At 39.4% G+C, this 23,451-nt stretch overlaps 1 protein-coding gene across 2 annotated transcripts in view; it reads left to right on the forward strand.

The window, feature by feature from the left end:
* SYT10 (synaptotagmin 10) overlaps positions 1–23,451 on the forward strand; it is a gene marked incomplete at both ends in the record, with an annotated part of 44,943 nt that overhangs the window by 14,537 nt on the left and 6,955 nt on the right. For both annotated transcript variants that reach the window (XM_081330264.1, XM_081330265.1), the window contains 2 exons: positions 2,830–3,193; positions 19,278–19,842. In XM_081330264.1, coding sequence (XP_081186390.1) covers positions 2,830–3,193; positions 19,278–19,842 — 929 coding nt within the window. The remainder of the gene's footprint in view (positions 1–2,829; positions 3,194–19,277; positions 19,843–23,451) is intronic.

Consider the following 23,451-nt stretch of genomic DNA (forward strand, 5'->3'; position numbering starts at 1 on the left):
CTGTATGTATTTGGCCTTAAGGGCTAGAAATTTGGAATTTGATCCTTTTGTAAGGTCTGAAAGATTGGGGGTAAGTCACACACCCACCCATTTTTTTCTTGCTCTGTTCAAAGTTAGAGTAATATTCAGTTATATGGCTGAGTAGCACCATTAGCAGGATCTTGTTGCTTTTCATCACAAAGATGAAAACAGTATCATGATGTTGCAATGCAAGTGCTGACGTTTTTAGACATGTGTGTGATGTGGTGATGCATTAGAAAAAGAGGAAGTGCTTGTATTGCAACACCAATGGCTTTCATCAGCTCACATCCTGTTCCATACCATAGCTGGGACGGCTTAAAGGATTGCAGTAACTGTTAGGATATTGTTTTCATTGATTTGATTTACTGGGGAAATGATGTCTAAGGACAGAATTTAATCAAATAAAAAGCAGCAATCCACCAGATCATATTGCACATTAAACCATACAAGGACCCTTCCAAATGACTTAGTTAACATAATTGCCCAACGAGAAGATCTGAAGAAAATTCATTCCACAGTTTAGGGGTGGCAGAAGAGGGACTTCCTCTGTGTTTGAGAATAAGGCTTCTAAGAGCAACAGTCTTCCCAGATGCTTTGGCTCTGCCATTTTTTATAAAAGGACAGGATCATAATAAGAAGAATGTTGCATTTAGACTAGCTTATAGTTATTCAGAACCACCAGGTCAAGGGAGATTTTTTTGAACAGAGAGTATTCTAAGCAAGAAGAGACAGATCCATCTTTCATTTCTTTTTGAGAAACTTAAAGGGAGATTTTGGCTTTCCTCCTTGCTGTCTATTATTGTTTTTTTCACTTCCACTGATAGAGATAGCCCTAGTCATAGCTGAGTTGAGTGGCTTATACATTTAACCAATGTGGGAAAATTGTGAATAACCAGTTTGTAGCTTATAGCAAAAGGGTAAAAACGATGCAGCAACTGGTTGAAAGCAACGTATAAGAAGTTGAGTTTATAGACATTTGTGGCCTTAATATGGATGACTGACCAAATTAGTGCTTCCTCAGGAATCCAAGGTGAGAACAGTGTCAACAGTCATCTTGGTAAAGCACTGCCATAGTTCATACTCAAATGAACTCACTGGGTGAAAGCCAGCATAAACACATGATCTCCTTCTAGAGGGCTCCTGGTTCAAACCCAATAATATCAGGTGCAATTGGAAAATTTATTCTGTGAAACCTGGAGACATTCTGCTAGTCTATGCTTCTAATATAGCAACAAATAGACGAGTGCCCTGATGAAACTTTTTCTATTCCTATATGCACCTTCCAGATCTTGACTGCAGTGCTTCTAAACCTAGGGTCCCCAATTTGGCATCCAAGATGCTCACAAACATCTCTCTTGGCACAAAATAGGCTTCCAGATTTTTTATAGTCCAATCTTCTGGAAGTTAGCATGCTGCCAAGCACTGACCTCCTCCTCCTCCTCTCTTTTAAGAATATCTCTATAGGTTTCCATGAAATTCCTTGTGAAATCACCTGATTCTAAACCGTCAATAAAGGACACATCTTAGATTTTTTTTCCCTGATAACCCAATAGCCCCAATAGAAACTAAATAATAATAATGATGATGATGATGATGATGATGATGATGATGATGATGATGGAAGGGACCTTGGAGGTCATCTAGTACAACCCCCTGCTCAGGCAGGAAACCCTATACCATTTCAGACAAATGGCTGTCCAGTATCTTCTTAAAAACTTCCAGTGTTGTAGCATTCACTGCTTCTGGAGGCAGGTTGTTCCACTGGTTAATTGTTCTAACTGTCAGGAAGTTTCTCCTTAGTTCTAGGTTGCTTCTCTCCTTGATTAGTTTCCATCCGTTGCTTAAATATTGTATCCTTTTATATGGCATAGAAAATACGGACAGTAAACCAGCAGCAACATTGGTGGATGATGATCCCAATTTCTTCAAATTGGGTGGTAGCTTGGGACTAACAATAGTAGCACCAGTGATTGCTTGTGCAATTCCTATTGCTGCTGACCCAATGAGATGGGTCTGCCTCCACTCTTGTAGTTTATGGAGATTCACTGATTCACTGAGCTATCTTGGCTAGCTGGCCAAGATGGGTGCTTTGAAATTTGAAAAATAGCTAACTAGCTATTTATTTCTTTATTTTTCAAATTCCAAACCATCCATCTCTCACACAAAGGGACTCTGGGTGATATACAAATAAAATATGAAAAACATTAAAAAGTACACATATATTTTTTTAAAAGGCAAGCAATGTTAAGGGCTTCCAGGGTGCTAACCAATCCCATGGCATGTTTTCACACCTTTCCAGAAGGCCAGTGGGAAGAGTATTCCACAGGGAAAGAGAGGCAATGGCTTCCTAGACCTCTCCAATTCAAATTCTTTCACGGACAGGATCTGCAACATACTTTTCCCTACCTGCCAGATGGGATGGACTGATGTAATGGATTCCCTAGGTAGCCTGGTCCTGTGCCACGTAGAGCTTTAAAGGTCATAACCAAACCTTGAATTAGACCTGGAAGCAAACTGGCACCCAATGCAGTTCATGCAGCAGAGGTATTACATGCACCATTTTTGGGGGCACCCAAAATTACCCACATAGCCTCGTTCTGTACCAACTGAAGCTGCTGGATACTTTGACTTACCGCTAAACCTAGCAAGAGGTTGACAGACATCCATGTTTTCCCCCAGCTGATTAAATCAGCACTCACATTGCATTATAACATGACTAATCTACTAATTGACCCAATTACATTTTGAATTAATCTACCAATTCAAAGAAATTAAAACCACTTGAATGCTTTGCTTCCTTGTTTGCAGACATCTCTGTCAGCCTGCTCGCAGTTGTCGTCAGCTTCTGTGGGCTCGCCTTGTTGCTAGTCTCACTCTTCGTCTTCTGGAAGTTGTGTTGGCCGTGCTGGCGAAGCAAACCCACTGCTTCAGACACAACAACAAACATCCCTCAGAGCACCATCAGCGTTCCCCCTGAGTTTTTGGAAACCAACGAGAAAAAGGAAACCCTTAAAGAAAATGGGAAGCCCTCAACAAATATCCTGGAGGCAGCGATGAAAATCAGCCACACTTCCCCTGACATTCCAGCAGAAGTCCAGAATGCTTTAAAAGAACATCTCATCAAACATGCTCGAATGCAAAGGCAGATTACAGAACCTACATCTTCGTCCAGGTAAGAGAAAGCTAAGCAAACTTTTACAGAGCCTCGCTCAAAATTGACCACCTAGTTAAGGATCGAAAACAAATGAATTATGCTGTCTGATTCTTAAACAAAAAATGCACAGCACTGTTTCTCAACCGGTGGTCTGCAGACCCCTGAGGGCCACAATGTCCATGACTTAAATCTTGAGTTAGGTCTTGGTGGTTTGTGACCATGGTCTGTGACGGGTCCATGGTGAAGAAAAGATTGAGAATCACTGCTGTACAATAATAAACTCAAAAGATAAACATTGATTTCAATTAAAATTCAACTCAGCTTTAATATATGTTACGTACATATTTCTATGATAGCTTTAAGTTATATTTAAATCCAGGTTTACATGCACTATTCTGTGGGTCTCCATATACAGTACACTTTAATTAAGGGAGGAAAGTTAGCTGCAAGAAAAGCTGCTTAAAAGGGACTGATTTAGATCTACATTCCAATCTGTATCTAGTTTTTATTCTCAGAATCAAACATGAGTGAGTATTTATGTAGCATGTAGTAAATTACAACAGTCTACGATAACATCTGACCACAGGGTAAAGCAGATTTCCATAGTTTCCTGCTAAATGATATAGAAAATATTATTTCCCTTTTTCAACACCTGATCTGACATCTCAAGAAACTACAAAAACAGAGAAAAGTTTGATCACCTTAAAGCAGAGTGATGCAGAGGGCTGGCATAACAGTTATACTCCATAAAATGAAACCTTTTCTGCACCAGTAGCATTCCAGTGGGAATGCAAAATACCTATTCCTGCCATTTGTTTGACTGATTTTTTTTTAAAATCCAAAGTTAATTTAATTAACATTAAATTAAAGGCACTGGTTCTAAATAACTTCAGGCAACTTAGCATAATCAAGAACAATAAAAGTAAGAACAGATCACAGAAGTCCAGAATAGATGCAAATAGCTCAAATAGAAAATAGAATAGCTCAAAACAATCTACATGGGCTCAGCAGCCACCCTACCTCTAAAGCCTGGAAGAACAACCAGGTTTTTAAAAATTTTCAAAACATCATTACAATGGGAGCTATACAAATCCCTTTGAGGATACTATTTCTGAGGAAAAGCACATTGACCGAGAAAGACCATTTCCTAGATCCCAATAAATGGCATTCTTTAGACAACCCAAGTTGCACATCAGTCTCAACTTGGGAAGTACAACCCCATACAAAACTAAATATGGAAAGTTCCTAATGTCCTCACTCAAGCTTATTGGGATTGATCCTGATCCTAATCTTTCCCAGCCATACAATCACACCCTCCAGACAATGAGGCAGACATTGTCAGCATCACTTGGCTGGCCCAGGATTAAGATTTATAGTTGGGTACCATCAGCATACAAATGGTATCAAATTAATGATTAATCTCACCCAGACATCTCAGGTAGATGTTAAGCAAAAGGGATGAGCGTATTGAATCTTCAGGTACCCCACAAATGAGACATTCTGGGTGTTCTGTTACAGGCAGTTGTATTGTGGATTTAATTCCTTGTTAAGACACTTATTGGTCTGTTTAAGCGAATTTAGTCACATTTAACGGCCCTTTCCAGACAGTGAACTCATAAAGCACCTGGTTCATCTGAAATACCTTTATTTTGCATGTAGAAGGTGGTTACAGCAGAGAAGGTGCGGTCAGGTGAAATCTGGTCGGTGCTTTAAGGTTGAAAGACAGTAACAGGATTACTGTCCGCATGGCTTGTGTTCAGATGTTACAATGGAGGATGGACACAAGGGAGCAAGGAGAAGGAGGAGGTCCAACCCAGAAGGGGTGGATCCTAGTACAGCATCATGAGCAGGATAGGAAATACATCACAAAGGGGGAAGGTACTGGCAGACCCAATTAGCATATTATAATTTCCCAAGAACAGCCACGTGGTGGCAGCACACTCCCCGTCTGGTGTTTCATAATACCACTATATAAATCCCATAACGGTAGTTATGCAAATGCAAATACACGTTTGTGGTTTGTTGTTGTCAGAAAACACCTAAGAAATATAAGTAATACATCTGAGAAAAATATATAAAAATAAACATGCATACATATAAATGTAAACTTGAGGGATATACAAAAAAATAAACATGATATATGAGGCATAAAAACCTGAGAGATATAAGAGGTAAACATGCGTCCATATAGGACATAAAACCTGAGATATATAAGTAAACATGCATACATATTGCAATAATAAAACTGCCATTTCAGGCTGAGTTTTTGCTTGTTGTGTTCAAGACCTGAAAGATATAAAAGAACATGCATATATATTGCAACAATAACAATTGCCTTTTCAGGCTTCAATAGCCTGGATCAGGCTGAAGGCACTTTTCTTCTTGAAGGCAGGATTCAACAGGGAAAGCAATGAGTTCAGTGTTCAAGGGTTAGAGGCAAGACAAGTTCTTTGATAGTCTTATGGAGGTTTTAGTGCCTTTCGATTCTTGAGCTCGTTGGTCCTTAAACAGAACAAGGTCTCTAGCTTGGAGATTGGGTGAAGAGGAAACGTTGGTGACTGGAGCATGACTTGATGCTCCCCGCCATGCTGCTCCCCACCATAACTTGAAGCAGGGTTGGATACAGGTGGTTGCTGTGGATTGCCTGGAAGTGGATCAGGATGTGTAGCTGTATCGTGTTTGTTGCTATCGCATTCTGTGCACTTGTCAAAGGCTTTTCAATTTTTAGCAAAATGGCCATATGAAGCACAGCACCTGTAGCATATTCGTCCCTACCACTGAATTGCTCCATTTAGAAGGAGGTGGTACAGGATGTGAGTTGCCACCACCTGAATCACTCCATAGAGGAGGAGATGATACAGGAAGTGAGATGTCCATCTTTCTTGTAGAAACAGCTCCACGTGAGTCTCTGTGCTGAGCTGCTGTGTTATCATACCTTGGTGATGGTAATGGAGCAGGCACACTGGATTCAGTGAAGTTGAAGCTGGGTTCATTGTTCGTCCAGGCGTGATGACTTATAAACCTGCAAAAATATGAGAATAGGGGAAAGGAAAAGAGTAGGTCAAGTTCCTTTCTGGTGGTAAGGTTGAGATCACCAACAACAGCTTTGAAGATTGTTTTCCAGGATCTGAAGTCTTCTGGATGGTCATTAAACTTTGAGAGGCTATTGGCAGTGAGCTCTCAACAAGTCGCGTGTTTGGCGTACTCAGGAAGGTCTGGTCTCTCACTCTTTGATGCTGAAGAAACTTGTGGGACCTCTTGGGTGTGGGAGTTCTCTGGTGAATAAGGATCAGGTACACCAGGATAGAATGATGTTGCAGGAGCATTTAGCTCTGGTGTAATCTCTAAAAATTTGTGCTGGTTGTTGATTCAACCGTTGATCATTGCTGGAAGTTACGTAGTCATTGGCAAGAGGTAATGCAATTTGAGGTGTTGGCGCACCTGTTTCTGGGCGTTGAAGAGGTGCTGGCCTTGGCAGGCTTGGGGCTTCTGTGCTGTCTGTAGGAAGCACAGTTGATGCACCTGTGCTGCTTTGAAGAAGAGGTGTAGGCCCTGGCAGGCACGGGGCTTCTGTGCTGTTTGGAGGGAGCACAGCTGGCGCACCTGTGTTGCTTTGTTGAAGAGGTGTAGGCCCTTGCAGGTGCAGGACTTCTGTGCTCTTTGTGGGAAGCACGGTTGACGCACCTGTGTTGCTTTGAAGAAGAGGTGTAGGCTCTGTCAGGCGCGGAGCTTCTGTGCTGTTTGGAGGGAGCATAGCTGACGCACCTGTGTTGTTTGGTTGAAGAGGTGTAGGCTCTTGCAGGCTCGGGACTTCTGTGCTGTTTGGAGGGTGCACAGCTGGCGCACCTGTGTTGCTTTGTTGAAGAGGTGTAGGCCCTTGCAGGCGCGGGACTTCTATAAAGCACCTGTTCTTGGGAAATTATAATATGCTAATTGGGTCTGCCAGTACCTTCCCCCTTTGTGATGTATTTCCTATCCTGCTCATGATACTGTACTAGGATCCACCCCTTCTGGGTTGGACTTCCTCCTTCTCCTTGCTCCCTTGTGTCCATCCTCCATTGTAACATCTGAACACAAGCCATGCGGACAGTAATCCTGTTACTGTCTTTCGACTGTTCTGTTACAGGCAGTTGTATTGTGGATTTAATTCCTTGTTAAGACACTTATTGGTCTGTTTAAGCGAATTTAGTCACATTTAACGGCCCTTTCCAGACAGTGAACTCATAAAGCACCTGGTTCATCTGAAATACCTTTATTTTGCATGTAGAAGGTGGTTACAGCAGAGAAGGTGCGGTCAGGTGAAATCTGGTCGGTGTTTTAAGGTTGAAAGACAGTAACAGGATTACTGTCCGCATGGCTTGTAGTATCCCTTTGAGGATACTATTTCTGAGGAAAAGCACATTGACCGAGAAAGACCATTTCCTAGATCCCAATAAATGGCATTCTTTAGACAACCCAAGTTGCACATCAGTCTCAACTTGGGAAGTACAACCCCATACAAAACTAAATATGGAAAGTTCCTAATGTCCTCACTCAAGCTTATTGGGATTGATCCTGATCCTAATCTTTCCCAGCCATACAATCACACCCTCCAGACAATGAGGCAGACATTGTCAGCATCACTTGGCTGGCCCAGGATTAAGATTTATAGTTGGGTACCATCAGCATACAAATGGTATCAAATTAATGATTAATCTCACCCAGACATCTCAGGTAGATGTTAAGCAAAAGGGATGAGCGTATTGAATCTTCAGGTACCCCACAAATGAGACATTCTGGGTGTTCTGTTACAGGCAGTTGTATTGTGGATTTAATTCCTTGTTAAGACACTTATTGGTCTGTTTAAGCGAATTTAGTCACATTTAACGGCCCTTTCCAGACAGTGAACTCATAAAGCACCTGGTTCATCTGAAATACCTTTATTTTGCATGTAGAAGGTGGTTACAGCAGAGAAGGTGCGGTCAGGTGAAATCTGGTCGGTGCTTTAAGGTTGAAAGACAGTAACAGGATTACTGTCCGCATGGCTTGTGTTCAGATGTTACAATGGAGGATGGACACAAGGGAGCAAGGAGAAGGAGGAGGTCCAACCCAGAAGGGGTGGATCCTAGTACAGCATCATGAGCAGGATAGGAAATACATCACAAAGGGGGAAGGTACTGGCAGACCCAATTAGCATATTATAATTTCCCAAGAACAGCCACGTGGTGGCAGCACACTGGTCTTCGTCGTTCCCTCTTGTCAACAGCAACTAGAACCAGCCATGGTCCATCCCTCACTCTCACAATTGTGCCCATATTTCTCTCTTCTAATCTGCATGATTCAGTAAAGACCTGAAGATCAGGGAGTTTGCTGATATGAACCCCCTAGGGTACTTCGCTGATGTATGTTCTTTCTAATCTTGAGCTAGTACATGCAGGGTGTGTGGTGGGAAGAAGTTACAAAAACATTAGGGCAGGGCCAACAGCTGAAACAATGTTCACTGGGAATTAAACCTCAAATTTCCAAGCAGGACAGTTGTTAAGTGAGCTTTGCCCCACTTTATGACCTTTCTTTCCACAGTTGTTAAGTGAATCACTGCACTTGTTAAGTTAGTAACATGGTTGTTAAGTGGATCTGGCTTCCCCATTGACTTTGCATGTCAGAAAAGGTGATCACATGACCCCGGGATACTGCAACCATCATAAATACATGCCAGTTGCCAAGTATCTGAATTTTGATCACGTGACCGTGAAGATGCTACCATGGTCATAAGTGTGAAAAATGGTCATAAGTCCATAAGCACTTTTTTCAGTGCTTTTGTAACTTTGAATGGTCATTAAATGAATAGTTGTAAATTAAGGACTACCTGCACATGAACAAAAAACAGGTTTAGACATAGGGGTTGGTGTGAGTATGGGTGTGTGTGTCTGTGTCCATGACTATAATAGATAAGGCACAAAATACATTAAGGTAAGAAATAACACAAAGCAATGAACTAGCTATCAAATTATTTTTTTATATAAAAACCAATTTATTCTTTACCATTAATAGTTCACGTCCATCCTTATCCAACAATCAAGATTCTATCAAGACATAACTGAGAACAATATGCTAGCACTTAGCTAGCATCAGCTTAGCACTTAGCTGTCACATCAACCAACAAATGATTTAAGAAGACGGTGATTAGACACATCTGATTTTAATGTACTAAGAACATTAAGGGCGAAATGCTTGGAGTTTGTATTTGAGGTAATTGAAAGAATACTTTTGTTAAATAGCAGGTTCTTTGGTGCAGGAATGAAGACGCAGAACGGAGTACAGGGTAACTCATTGTTTATTTCGTGCTGGAACTGTACTGGGGAAATGCCTGCAACTAGCCAGAATATATAGTCTAGCCCCTAGGCGGCAGCCAATAGGTTTGAATCAACCATTGCCGCCTGGAGATAGCCAATTGCAGCACAGGAGACTTGTAGTCTGGGTTGCTGGAGAGCCATTAGCTGCTCCAGCAACCCACGTATTTCACAAGAGCCCAGTACATAACAACTTTCTTAAACAGAAAGTTCTGAACAAAAAAAAATAAATAGAAAAATTCTGTGAGCCTTGTTTTGCAAATTATGGCCAGTGTTCCATGTATGCAGTGTTGACTGATTGATTGATTATGTGCCATCAAATCATTTTTGACACCTAGCCACCATAGAGATATATTTTCTTTACAAACATATATCCTTAATCTGTTCTTTCAAATCTTCCAACTGTAACTGAGTTCATCCATCTTGCTGATGGTCATTCACTTCTCTTTCCTTCTACCTTTCCCAGTGTTAGAGCCTTTTCCAGAGAGCTGGGTCTTCACATAACAAGTTTGAAGTAGGATAGTTTCAGCTAGGTCAAGTAAGATTTGTTCAATGATCCATCAATTTGTTTTCTTGGCTGTCCTTGGTATTCTCAGGGATCTTCTCTGACATTCGCATTCAAAGGTGTCAATATTCTTCCTATCCTACTTCTTTAAAGACCAACTTTTGCTTCCAAGGATTGTCATGGGGACTTTAATTTTGGTCTCATTTTTTTTTCCATTGTGCTCTTTGACTTTTAGTAGTGGGTTTGAAGATCCTTTGCATTTTCATCTATTGGTGTTACCAACATAGTGCATGTTATTGATGTTTCAATCTGTTTTGCCAAGTTCTGGCCCTACCATATCTTCCTGAGCTGTATATAAGTTTCTCATGAGGACAATAGGATTCCCATTCTTCTTATCATTTTCCCTTGCTTGACATCATCGACAAAATCAGAGACTTTTCTATAATCGATGAAGCACATGCTGACTTCTTTTTGGTATTCTTTGGCTTTCTCAACCATCCAGTCTGCATCAGCAATAATGTATAATGTTTTTTTTTTCTAAAACTAGCTTGAATATCTGGCATCTCTTTTTCCCTCTAGGACTCTAATCTGCATTGGATGATCCTAACCGTTATTTTGCTACCATGCAAAATTAAGGATATGTATACCCTGTTAAAAGGGACACGGTGGCTCAGTGGGTTAGGATGCTGAGCTTGTCGATCAGAAGGTCGGCAGTTTGGCAGGTCGAATCCCGAGTGCCACGTAACAGAGTGAGTGCCTGTTACTCGTCCCAGCTTCTGCCAACCTAGCAGTTCAAAAGCACGTAAAAATGCAAGTAGAAAAATAGGGACCACTGTGGTGGGAAGGTAACAGCATTCCGTGCACCTTTGGCGTCCAGTCATGCCGGCCACATGACCACGGAGATGTCCTCGGACAAGCGCTAGCTCTTCGGCTTTGAAACAGAGATGAGCACCGGCCCCTAGAGTTGGAAATGACTAGCACGCGTGTGCGGGGGAACCTTTACCTTTACTACTGTATACCCTGTTAAATCTACTTTTTTTTTGTGCTGGAATGTAAATTGATATCTTCCCATTGTTTGGTCTTTGTATCATTCTCCAGGTTTGTTGGCAAATTTGATTAGAATCTTGGCTGATATTTTTTTCTGTTGCTTACCATATTTTCAGTAGGTAGTTCATCACTACCTTTCAACTTGGCAGTGAACGGAGTGTTGATTTAATTTCATCTTCTAGTTCCAGTCGCTTTTATAACTAAGAAATATCTTCTAAGATATCTTGGATGTTGATGTCTCTATTATATGTTTCACTGTACTTCTATGATATTCTTTGATCTCCTTCGACTTGGTTACTCTTTGTACATTGATGTCCTTTAGCATACCAATTCAAGGTTGGAACCTCCTTCTAAAATCAGAGATCTTTTGAAAGACTTTCCTTGTTTTTCTATGTCTGTTTCCATCTTTAGTGTCTCTGCAATGGTTGTTATACTGCTTCTTGTCTCTTCTAACAGCTGCCTGAAACTCTTGGCTAAGTTCCTTCTGACATTTTTGTGTTTCTTGGCTTTGTCTTCTTTTCCCTTCTTTCTATGGTTTGCTCTGAGATTCATTTGCTTTCTTCTCTTTCTTCATTTTGGCAGTCTCTTTTCACATTCATCCTTAACAGCTAAGTTCATTCCATAATTCCTCTGATTCTCCACCAATGAAATTCAGGACTTCAAAATAAATTCCTGATGTGCTCCTTCAAAATGGTGAGCATGTGTTCAAGATCATGAGATCATATCATATATGTAAAAAAAATGCCCCTTTTCAGTGTAAACCCAAATGGTACGAGTACATGTGTCCCTGGGAAATACTCGCCACAAGCATTTCATGGATGTATAGATAATCTGTGGTCTTCAGAAAATTCCTTCAGACTTGTTGAAATAGTACTGCCCCCGACCTTCGATCATTTCGCCGAGACCTGAAGACCTGGCTCTTCGAGCTTTCCGGCCCAGGCTGAGTTTTAACTGGGGTTTTAACTGGGATTTTATATTTTTTTCAGGGATTTAGTTTAATCTTTTTTAATTGCTCTTAATTTTTGTATTGATGTTTTATATACCCTGTAAACCGCCCTGAGTCCTATGGGAAAGGGCGGTATATAAATTCAAAAAAATTCAAATTCAAATTCAAATTCATCCCTAGTTGGAACCATTCAGGATATAATCTGTATGCCCAAAACAAGGCAGATACTCCATGCTGCTCCTAATATAGTTCCAAAAATTTATTGAGAAGGACAGAGAAAAGGAAATAGATATGGCAGTGGCAGATGTTGTGGAAAGCTGAAGTAGCAGTGACGCATCATTCCATTTCAGGAAACAGTATGACTAGTACACCTGCTGTCAACTTCACTCCAGATATTCTCTAATGAGTTATGTTGTTTCCCTCCACAGGCAATTTTCATTGAGTCATTGTACAGTTCATTGTTAGAAACCTAACTCTTATGTAGATGAAGCCCTTAGTGTTCTGGATTCCCTAAATCCCATGCTTCGGTGCTAGGAATGTGAATATATATCAATGCCGGAACAGACTTTTGGTCTGTATCCTCTTCCTTGTGGCTATCAATAAAGAGTGCAGTATCTGAGGGTGGAGGTTCGTTCTCTGATCTTGTGGGTTGGTTTCCGAATGTTTCGTTACCAGGTTAGGCAACATCTTCAGTGGAGTTTACGGAATGTCAGTGCCAGTGCTCTTCTATTTATAAGGGCTTCAGGTATGGGTGTGTCAAGTGTACCAAGTGCTTTTTTTGTAAAAGAAAAAGGTGCCGGAACTCACACATGTCATACAACCCGCCTTGCCTATCCTACAAGGTTCCATCCAAAAAAGGTGCCGGAACTCCGTTCTGAGCGTTCTATGACAAAAAAAGCCCTGAGTGTACCAAGCCTCTCACTGATGACTCACCCCTGACCCACTGATAATTCACACCCTCCAATGACCCTGACCCAAAATAAACTCCCCGTCACAAGATCCATCAAGCCTCTCTCTGATGACTCATCTCAAGACCCTCACTTGACACACCCACACCTGAAGCCTTTATAAATGGAAGATCATTGACACACAAACATCCCCTAAACTCCACTGGAGATGTTACCTAGCCTGGTAACAAAATGTTCAGAAACCAACCCACAAGCTCAGAGAACCCATTTCTATGCATTAATAATAAAACTATCAGAGTTAAAATGATTCTACTGAAAGGAAAACTAACCTTGATTCTGAGTACTCATCGCATAGGAAGGGGAAGCAATGCAATGAACCTTAATTAAATATTTTACATTCTCCTATTTTTTTACTGTTTCATAAGAGATCTGCACATAAAAAGAGTCTTTATGTTTTGATTCCTGGCAACATTAAACGACATGAGGAAAAGCAGTTTTGTGTTACTGTCTGTTTATCTCCAGAATGCAATTTCACTTCACTTGGAAGCTCATGAAAAGCATTCTTGTTGATGGTAAAAAACCAATTCCTACCAATATATTTATGAGTGAAAAAAGCTTATGGTGCTGCTGGTTAGTCTCATCATTTCACCATCTCAAATTTACAAAGTTTTCCTAAGACCTGAAATTTAGAATAAGACTTTCAATGTAGATTTTATTTCATGATTCCAAAGTACTGTAGATATTGAAAAATATTCCACATTCACTAGTTGTAATTCAAATTTTAATTTTAAAAAATTAGCCTTTATCACACTTTGTTGTGATTTTGCTGAACTCTATAAACAATTTCTCATATTGGGTGCATTCATTTCCAGTCTTTTCTTGTAGATTGCTTTTAGACTTTCATTATCATCGATCAGGAGAGAAGCTGGCTTCTTTCATAATGTAACATTTTATCAGGTAATAGGAAAGAATCTGGGAGTACAGCTTTTATATCTGGACACAAGAAGATAATTGATTTTCTTTTTTCTTTTTCTTTTAATTGCAGAAAACATGCCACTTAGATTAGATTAAATTCCTTTTTTTCTTCAACTAGAAGATGGCAAGGCTGCACTTAACATCATGATTTTTGGAGCTGGGGGAGGTTCTTGCTCATAATGAGGGTTTCAGGGACTAAAGGAGAGGAGACATGTAGTAAATTCCTTGCAACCTGTCCATTACCGTTGCTGTGTTCCCTATTTATTCAAGGTTACAATAATGCTTTTATTATAAATTGAATGTTCTTACTATGTAGGGACTAATCCATAAGAATTTGTTTAGGCGGTGATGGAATCCAGGAGAAAAGTAACCTGTAATTAAGGAGAAACTTCGTAACAATCAATAGAATTAACCAGTGGAACAGCTTGCCTTGAGAAGTTGTGGGTGCTTCATCACTGAAGGTTTTTAAGAAGAGACTGGACAGCTACTTGTCTGAAATGTTATAGTACTTGAATAGGGGCTTGGTCTTGAAGGCTTCCAAAATCCCTTCCACTTCTATTCTGATTGAAGGTTCTAAGCTATTATGCCCAACCTTGTAACTGAATAAAGATAAACTATATTGTTTGTATCCATAAGATAAGAGGTTCAACTCCCAGCATCTCCTGGTAGAACTTACATTCTTGAGGTTGATCAACACAACTCACTGGGCATGAGACAACATTTTAGCATCCTATCCAGAGAAATTGGCAAGTAAAGATGAATAAATCTGCCTACTAAGTACTACATTTTCATATATTGTCTCATTTTTCCAATCATAATGATTTTTGCCATTCAGTTTTAAATACTTTTTAAATATGTGCACAATTATGTATTCAAATTTTCTGTGCTTTTCCCAGCACTCATTATTAAAAGCCTTTTTGTGATTATAGCTATCAAAACACACATGCTTGTGTTTATTTCCCTTTAATTTATAGCTCTTTAGAAGCATCTGCTGCTGTTGCTGCTTAGAAAATTCCCAACATTCCCAATATAACATTACATTATATTGGTTCAGGAAATGTGAAACTGAGTATCTGCAGTAAAATTAGTGAAGCAAATTCACAGACTTATAAGTCTTGTTTTTTTTTAAATGTTAGAATATAACTATTGGGTTAGGACCTAGATCTCAGATAATTTTCCAGATCAGAACTGAGGTTTTAGTAAGTTGCACATTCAGCCAAACCAAGATAACTACAATTTTCAGCGCAGATATTGAATGAAAGTAATAGTAGATTCCAGCACTGGACAGGCAATTTGCACAGGACTCACATTCTATGAATCTACAAACCATGTATGACTTGCCCGAAGAAAAAACTTTGTAATGATATATATCCTAGTTATTTCAACAATACATAGTCTCAGCTCTTAAGCCTTCATTGAATGATTATCTTGTGAATAACTGAGATTATTTTAAATATGGATGGTGTTTCCATAAATCACCACCATCAATGGTTAGCTCAAAACCCTAAATTAAAGTTTCTTTCAGCATGATCATTTACTGAAATTTTCATGCAAGTTCCAATTTGTCTGCTAGTGGATCATCTCATTCTATGCTACAGGAACTCAGAAGAATGGACAAGAGAGTGTTAGCTTTCTTTCAATGCTAGTCTCTATTAAATAGGCTTATTTTGAAGTTACTACAGTATATAGTCATCAAAAGCATAACTGATATACTGTACCTTCTTACATGATTCTAGATTCTGGAGTTACGTTTTCCATTCCTGGAAACAATCATTACTTCATGATCTTAAGGGATCCTATCTAATCTACATCTAACTGATAAAATATGTTGTGTTATTTATTCAAAACATGCTAAATAATTTCTGTTGGATTTGAATATTCTTCTATTCCTGGTCACTCTCCCAAATGCTTCTCCTAATCTTGTGGCCCAAGGTCACCATAGCATGTTGGTTTCTGCTGCCACTAAATGAATGAAAGAAACCACCACAATCTAAGTTGAGTAGCTTGTTTATCAACTCATGTCGCATTACATGATTAAATTGTTTGACTTGTAGCTGAATGCATGAAACTGAGCCAGCGGAAAAGCATTATGTTGGTATTGTCTGATTTCATTTCCCTCTGATACTGGATCTGGAATATTGTGCATAACCAGGCAGGAGTCTAATGCTAGAAAGAACCTGCAGCTGTGGCCTGGTGAGGAGAGAGTGGAGTAGAAGTCTTAAAGGTAACATCGAGGGAAGAAGGAGGTGATGGAAGTAGATAGGATAGCAATGTCTTGTTTCAGGTCCGCTGTAGGGTGAGAGCACAGGTGGCATTCCTGGGCAGGAAAAGCTGATATCACAGACCCTCAAGCAAAACTGGAGCCATGCCAGAAGAGAATAACTCCATGCAAGAGTCAATCTGAAACATAAATTGTTTCAGTAAACTTACTCGTTCCTCTGCATTTTCTGAAATTGGCTGTTCTTGTCTGAAAGGAACATGAACCTCAGACATTTTGAAGTGTCCCACTCCATGCAAGGAGAGGAATTAAATACATCCAGTTAATGCTATTTTAATTTTTTTAAAAAAACTAAGGTTCCACTATAGCAAACCCAGATTGTTGGGGGCAATAAGCTGACTTTGTAATAATGCCGCTGGGGGGGGGGGCGAAAGCCCTAATAAGCAGGCATATACATAGAATGAAGGCTATTGCTAAGCACATTGATTTGTGCTTTAGATTGTAAGCTGCCCTGAGTCTTCAGAGAAGGGCGGGATATAAATGGGATTTTTTTAAAAAAAATCTGCAAGAGCAATTCATTTGGCAAATTTCCGCTGCTATTGTCCCTGGGGCACAAATTCCCACTGGACAATTTCAGTGGAGCTACAGATCTGACAAGATGCTGCTGATAATTTGTGTGTTTAAATTCTCTAGAACATGGAGGACCATTTTTGGTTTGCCTTCAAGGCTCCAAAAAGTGAAGATGAATCCAGGCAAAGCAACAAATCAAAGTGCAGGGATATGGCACGTGTGGGAGGAACAGCATAGCTGATGTGAGCTGTTAAGTGTGCACTTTCTAATTAGCTGTGCTCCTGACACCTTTGTAGGGCAATCATACAAATCCCATAGTTTCTGTGGTTCAGAAAAGCATTCCCACGTTGCTATGGGAACAAAACACATCTGAATAATTTGCACATCAATCAGCTGTCTCCACGAAATGTTGGGATTCAGAAACTGACGCAAACCACTGTGTCATTAGAGCACAAATATCATTGAATATGATGATATTATATCATCTAGGGAATAACTCTCTCTGTAGCATCCAACCTAGGCAGGCTGTGAAGTTGCTAACAATAGAAGCCAAAGGGAACAATGTTATATATTCAGTACAGGTGTTTTAAATAGAGCTATGCAGAAGAATTCTGCACATACATTATTTTTTTCCTAGCACATCTCAGTCCATTTAATGAAATGGCATTTGCTTCAATATTTTCTTTCTCAAATAAGAAAAGAATTTAATTAAAATACACATGTGCATCCATTTAGTAAGAAGGTCAGCTGTGGATGTCTGTGAAGGTCCATAGTACATGATACAATCATCTGCTAATTATTAAGTTTCCCAGGATTCCAAGCTTCTATTAGGTTCAAAAAGAAGACAAATCTAGGGGCTTCTTCAGATAAGGAAATACCAGAACCAGAGAGCAGAACTGTACAAATCTTTTGGACGATGCTTCAGAATGTACGGAGCACCCTATGAAGCACCTCTTCTTGCATTATTAAGCAACCACATGTGGTGCTTCAAAAAGATGCTGCTGGGCATCTGCACAGAAAGACATTTTGCTTCAGCATTCAAAGGCAATGTAGCCAGGAAATGGGAGAGACAGAACACGACAAAGCTTCATTGCTCCTCTTTACTGCAGGCTGGCATTTTTGTTCAAGAGGCAAAAGTTGGAAGTTGGGAGAGAAATGGTAATTCAAAAAAAAAATCTGCCCCATGTTTGAACCAACCATCTTCTATTTACAAGGCAAGTATTGTGACCATTACAACATTCATGAGGAAATGACCTGTAATTGTGTCAAAAAGCAGAATAAGCACTGATTCAGTTGATGGTGCACTCCTGCCTTTATGAAGTAGCATTGAAATGCAGCATTTAGCCAACAACAATGCCAAGTGCTCTATGAACAAAGACCCTCAAGGCAACATAATATAGAAAAGTATAATTGGATGGGCAGAAAAACAACAACATTGAACTGTCTTTGACATCGAGTGTGGGCTTAGTAGAGGAGGATGTCATCTATTCTGTCTTCCAGAAGTGGTTGTTGTCCTTTTTTGATGAAGGGCAAACATGCAATATAGAAAAGCCACTTATGAAATAGGAAAATGAAAAATAAAAACTTCTTTGAGTCAGCCTAGCTTCCAGTATCCTTATGACCCATGCAGTGGTGGGATTCAAATATGTGAACAACAGGTTCTCTGTGTGGATGCCGCTTCCGGAAGTCCATTCTGGGCCTGGGCAACAAAAAATTAACTACCGGTGGCAACAACACAGAATGGCTACTCTTCTTCCAGAAAACAAGGGGAGAATTGAAAGGCTAATTAGCTCATTTCATTTATTTTAATTTCCTAGTTTACTTTTCAAGATCATACTCTTCTACAAATCACCATCGTAGGTAGTCCTTGACTTAAAACAATCCACTAGTGACCATTCAAAGTTACAACGGCACTGAAAAAAAGTGACTTATGGCCATTTTTCACACTTTTGACCATTGCAGCATCCCCATGGTCACATGATCAGAATTCAGACACTCGGCCATTGGTACATATTTATGATGGTTGCAGTGTCCGGGGTCATGTGATCACCTCTGACAAACAAACTCAATGGGAAAGCCAGATTCACTTACTGTATCAACTTAGTTATTACTAGCTTTACAACTACAGTGATTCACTTAACAATTGTGGCAAGAAAGGTTGTAAAATGGTGCAAACGTCACTCAATTTTGGGCTCAGTTGCGGTCATAAGTCAAGGACTACTACTTGAATGATGACTTCTGGGGTGGAACTGGTAGATGGGTTTTCTTCCCTCATTTCCTTTTCTTGTAAGTTTAGACCATTTCACCTTTTCTTACCCTCTCCCTGATTTACTTAGTCTGCATTTCTTCCTTTTTTCCCCTCCCTTTCCTCTGATCTACCTAATTCTCCATTTCCTGTTTTCTGAATTATCCTTATTCTTCTTGGACTGAAATACTGACTTATGTTCCTGGATTATCTAGCGTCATTAATAACTGTTCCCTCATGAGAGTTGTAACAATGATATTGAAGTGCTGATTTACTTCCTTCATTTTTAATAGTATCCAAGTTATTTTTTTTCCCTTCAGGACAATCTAAGCTAATTTCTTTCTGTTTGTTTAACGCAGGCACAACTCTTTCAGGAGACATTTGCCAAGGCAAATGCAGGTGTCCAGCATTGATTTTAACATGGGTCCAGAACCAGTTTTACAAAGAGGGGAGACAACAACCAGCATTGGACGGATAAAACCTGAGCTGTACAAGCAAAAGTCTGTGGATTCTGAAGGCAAGAAAGAGGATGTGAAAACCTGTGGGAAACTCAACTTTACGCTCAAATATGATTATGAAAATGAACTGCTTTTGGTCACCATCATTAAAGCTTTGGAGTTACCAGCTAAAGACTTTACGGGAACCTCAGATCCGTATGTGAAAATCTACCTTCTTCCAGACAGGAAAAAAAAGTTTCAGACACGGGTTCATAGGAAGACTTTAAACCCTGTCTTTAATGAAACCTTTCAGTTTCCTGTGGCCTATGATCAACTTTGCAACAGGAAGCTGCATTTCAGCATGTACGATTTTGACAGGTTTTCTAGACATGATATGATTGGGGAAGTTATTCTTGATAACTTTTTTGAAGTTTCTGATCTATCTAGAGAGGCTGCAGTATGGAAAGACATCCATTGTGCCACTACAGTAAGTACCCTGTCTCAAAAAAAAAAAAAAAGGTTTTACGAGATTTCAAAATATCTAAGTCTTGTATCTTCTTACTTAAATTCCTCCAGGTCAGATATTTTCTTTCTGTAGCTGTCACATATAATGCGGTATGATAACAATGGATTTTTAACCCTCATCCTGTCAAGACACTTATGAACACATTAACTGATAACCTTCCAAATGCAGAGACCAATGGGCTCATTTTTTCAATCTGTATGTGAAATTTACTTTCTTCTAAAGGGAGACAAATAAAGTTTCAGCTATAGACTCATAGGAAGACTTTAATCCTGTATCCAATTAATCTTTTCATTTTCCTATAGCCTACATTTTACTGAAATATACCTCAGTCCCCTTATTTTACCATTTATTACTCTCACTTCCTTTATGTCCAACCCGGTGTTGAAGATGGCTAATACTAACAAAAATAAGAACTTAATGATAGAATTATAATTAAGTGTAAGTAACTCCATACCAAATCAACTCATAATTGAACCCATAATTTACTAATGTTAGTAAATGGTGCTTACATTAAATCTGGGGTGAGCTTGGGGTGTCACAGAATTGAGTTTTATGATGTCTTTAATCCAGTTCAGGCAGGTAGAAATATGGATTAGTGTCTTATTGATTTCATTCTTAAGTCAATCTATTATTGATGATAAATCTTATTCTTGTTTATATGGACAGAGTTATGGAAAAATTACTTCTGAGGCTGTAGAAAACAGCAAATACAGAAACAGTTTGTGTTTGTAATCTATATACTATCTTAGATTTCATTTAAGAAGAAGTTGCTCCTAAAAAAAATATCAAAGCCTACGGGAACCCAGTGTCAAAGCCTAGACTAGCCCTGATGAAGTTACCTAGTTTGGGTAATGAAATGTCTACAAGAAAACAGCCAAGCTCAAAGAACAACAAAGACACCTCATTTCAGATATTCTCCTTTATTAGTGTCAAAGCCATTACATATGGAAAGAGAGGAAAATAATTCTTCCCTTGGATTTAGTTAAAAAAAACACCCACAGATGATCATACTATAGCATTCCGAAATTGCAAAGTTGTTATGCTCATATGTGGAATCAATGAAAGGTAGCTTTGGACAGAAGATTTTCCAAGACCTATCTAAAAACAGAGCTAAAGATATGCAGAATAATTGGAGTTAAATTCCAAACACCTATGAAACTATACAAGGAGGCTTGGGAATTCTGGGAGTTGAAGTCCAAACATCTTAAAGTTGCTGAGGTTGAGAAACATTGTTCCAGAGCAGGGGTGTCAAACTGCTGGCCCACAGGCTGGTTTCATGATACCAAAGCCGCGCCCACCCCACTGCCAGCAATGCAAAGAAGAGTCGCAATACGTTGCAACATGTCACGTGACATGTTTGACACCCATGTTCTAGAGAGATCAAGACTTCAGGACACCATCCTAACAACTACTGAGCTAGTTGTGTAATCTATTTGTCATCAAATTTCTCCAACATTAATCATGAATGGAAAATAATGGTTGTAGAAGAAATGAGCCAATGGGGGAGAGAAAGTTTAGTATATACTTGGCTCAGCTTAGACTATGTGTAACCTTTAATGATCAAGATATAAATAGCTCCAGCAGCATGCAGTTACTTAGCATTTAAAGAAAGATGGCTTTTTAAATATATCATAGTTCACTGTTACGCAGAAAGACCAAGGTTTTCACTTTTAAAACTCGGCATGGCCATAGAGATTTGGTGCTTATAACTGGTTCTTTCAAATGAGTGACTTTTAAGATGAGTAAGAGTTCCTAATATATATGCAGCATAACATTCTGACTTTAGAAGGAACCCTTTCGGCTCTCTGAGGCACACAAAGCCAATTACATTGTCCAGCTTACTGTGCCTGTCTCCTGATGTGGTGCTAATGAACAAAGGTTTTTTTCTTTTCTTTTCTATTAGAATTCTAAATCACAAGCTTTCTACTTTACAAGAGTGAAGTGAGAGAGTGCAGATCTTGCATTGGGAGATCCATAATCCAATTGTGAAGCTCCTGAATGCAGTGAGCTAGGCTTTAATTAAAGCTTTGGAAACATAAAATCAGCCCATGATTCATGCTAAGGACAATGGAATTTAGATCTGGTATAATATAATGGATGAATACTATCCCTGTGGACTGTAGTCTATGGAGATTCTCAGTCACCAAATCATCTTATTAATCATCCAGGCCATGATTGTCCCAAAGCTGTTTTTCCAAAAGGCAACTGAACTTCTTTAGTTGTTTTTTTCCTTGAAAACATTTCATTTCTCATCCAAGAAGCTTCTTCAGTTCTGAACTGAAGAAGCGTCTTGAATGAGAAGTGAAAAGTTTTCAAGGAAAAAAAAACCAAGAAAGTCCAGTTACTTTTTGGAAAAGCCACTTTAGGTGTCCCTGTGGACTGTACACTATGATCTGGCAGAGCCTGCATCCAGTGTGGAGTGGGCCAATACTTATATGAGGAACGGCTGCTGGAATTGGGTATGTGTAGTTTAACAAAGAGAAGGGTGAGGGGTGACATGATAGCAGTGTTCCAATATCTCAGGGGCTGCTATAAGGAAGTGGGAGTCAAGCAATTCTCCAAAACACCTGAAGGCAGGACAAGAAGCAACGGATGGAAACTAGTCAAGGAGAGAAGCAACCAAGAACTAAGGAGAAACTTCCTGACAGTTAGAACAATTAATCAGTGGAACAACCTGCCTCCAGAAATAGTGAATGCTCCAACACTGAAAGTTTTTAAGAAGAGACTGGACAGCCATTTGTCTGAAATGATACAGGGTTTCCTGCCTGAGCAGGGGGTTGGACTAGATGACCTCCAAGGTCCCTTCCAACATCATCATCATCATTCATTCATTCATTCAAGGTGGAACAGGCTTTTTTGACCAAGATATTGGAACACTGCTATCATGTCACCCCTAGTCCTTCTTTTCATTAGATCAGACAGTAGAGGCCAGTGGTCAATCATCTTAGCTATTCCATTTTGGCTGGTGCTGCTAAACCATCCTGATTTCAGGAAAGATTCAGGCCTCCAAAGTTCTAATAACTTCTGCACCTCTAGATTTTGAAACCTCATGCCACATTCTGTAGGATTCATCTGAACCACGGTTTCTCTGACCTCCATCATTAAACCTGATCAAATACATACTCAGGAAGGAGCTGCAGTCCATCTGGATTCTCTGATAGCTATATTAAATCCAACCCATGTTCTAGATACATTATGCAAGATATTTAAAAACAAAAGAAAATCATACACAGCAAAGTACACTTTTGTATTGGTTTTACTCCTCATAGGCATAAAAGGCATTGCTTTGGGCCACCTTCCATAAAACATAATTTACAAATATATCAATGCAATTTTGTATGATTTATGAGCTAAGCACTAGTTTGAGGATTCTTTTTGACCTTTGTCTAAAAATCCAAAAATTTAATATTATATATCATAAACTGCGAATAATTAACCTTAGTAAGCTCTGGGTATTGCTACTGTATGTACCGCTAATGAATCTGTATATGTTCATCATGGTTAATTTATTTTAAGCCAATATTTATCAATCTGGGCAACCAGACATGTAAATTTCAACTCCCAATTCCC

The sequence above is a fragment of the Vipera berus genome (assembly GCF_964194415.1).
Source record: "Vipera berus genome assembly, chromosome: 6".
NCBI classification, from domain to species: domain Eukaryota; kingdom Metazoa; phylum Chordata; class Lepidosauria; order Squamata; family Viperidae; genus Vipera; species Vipera berus.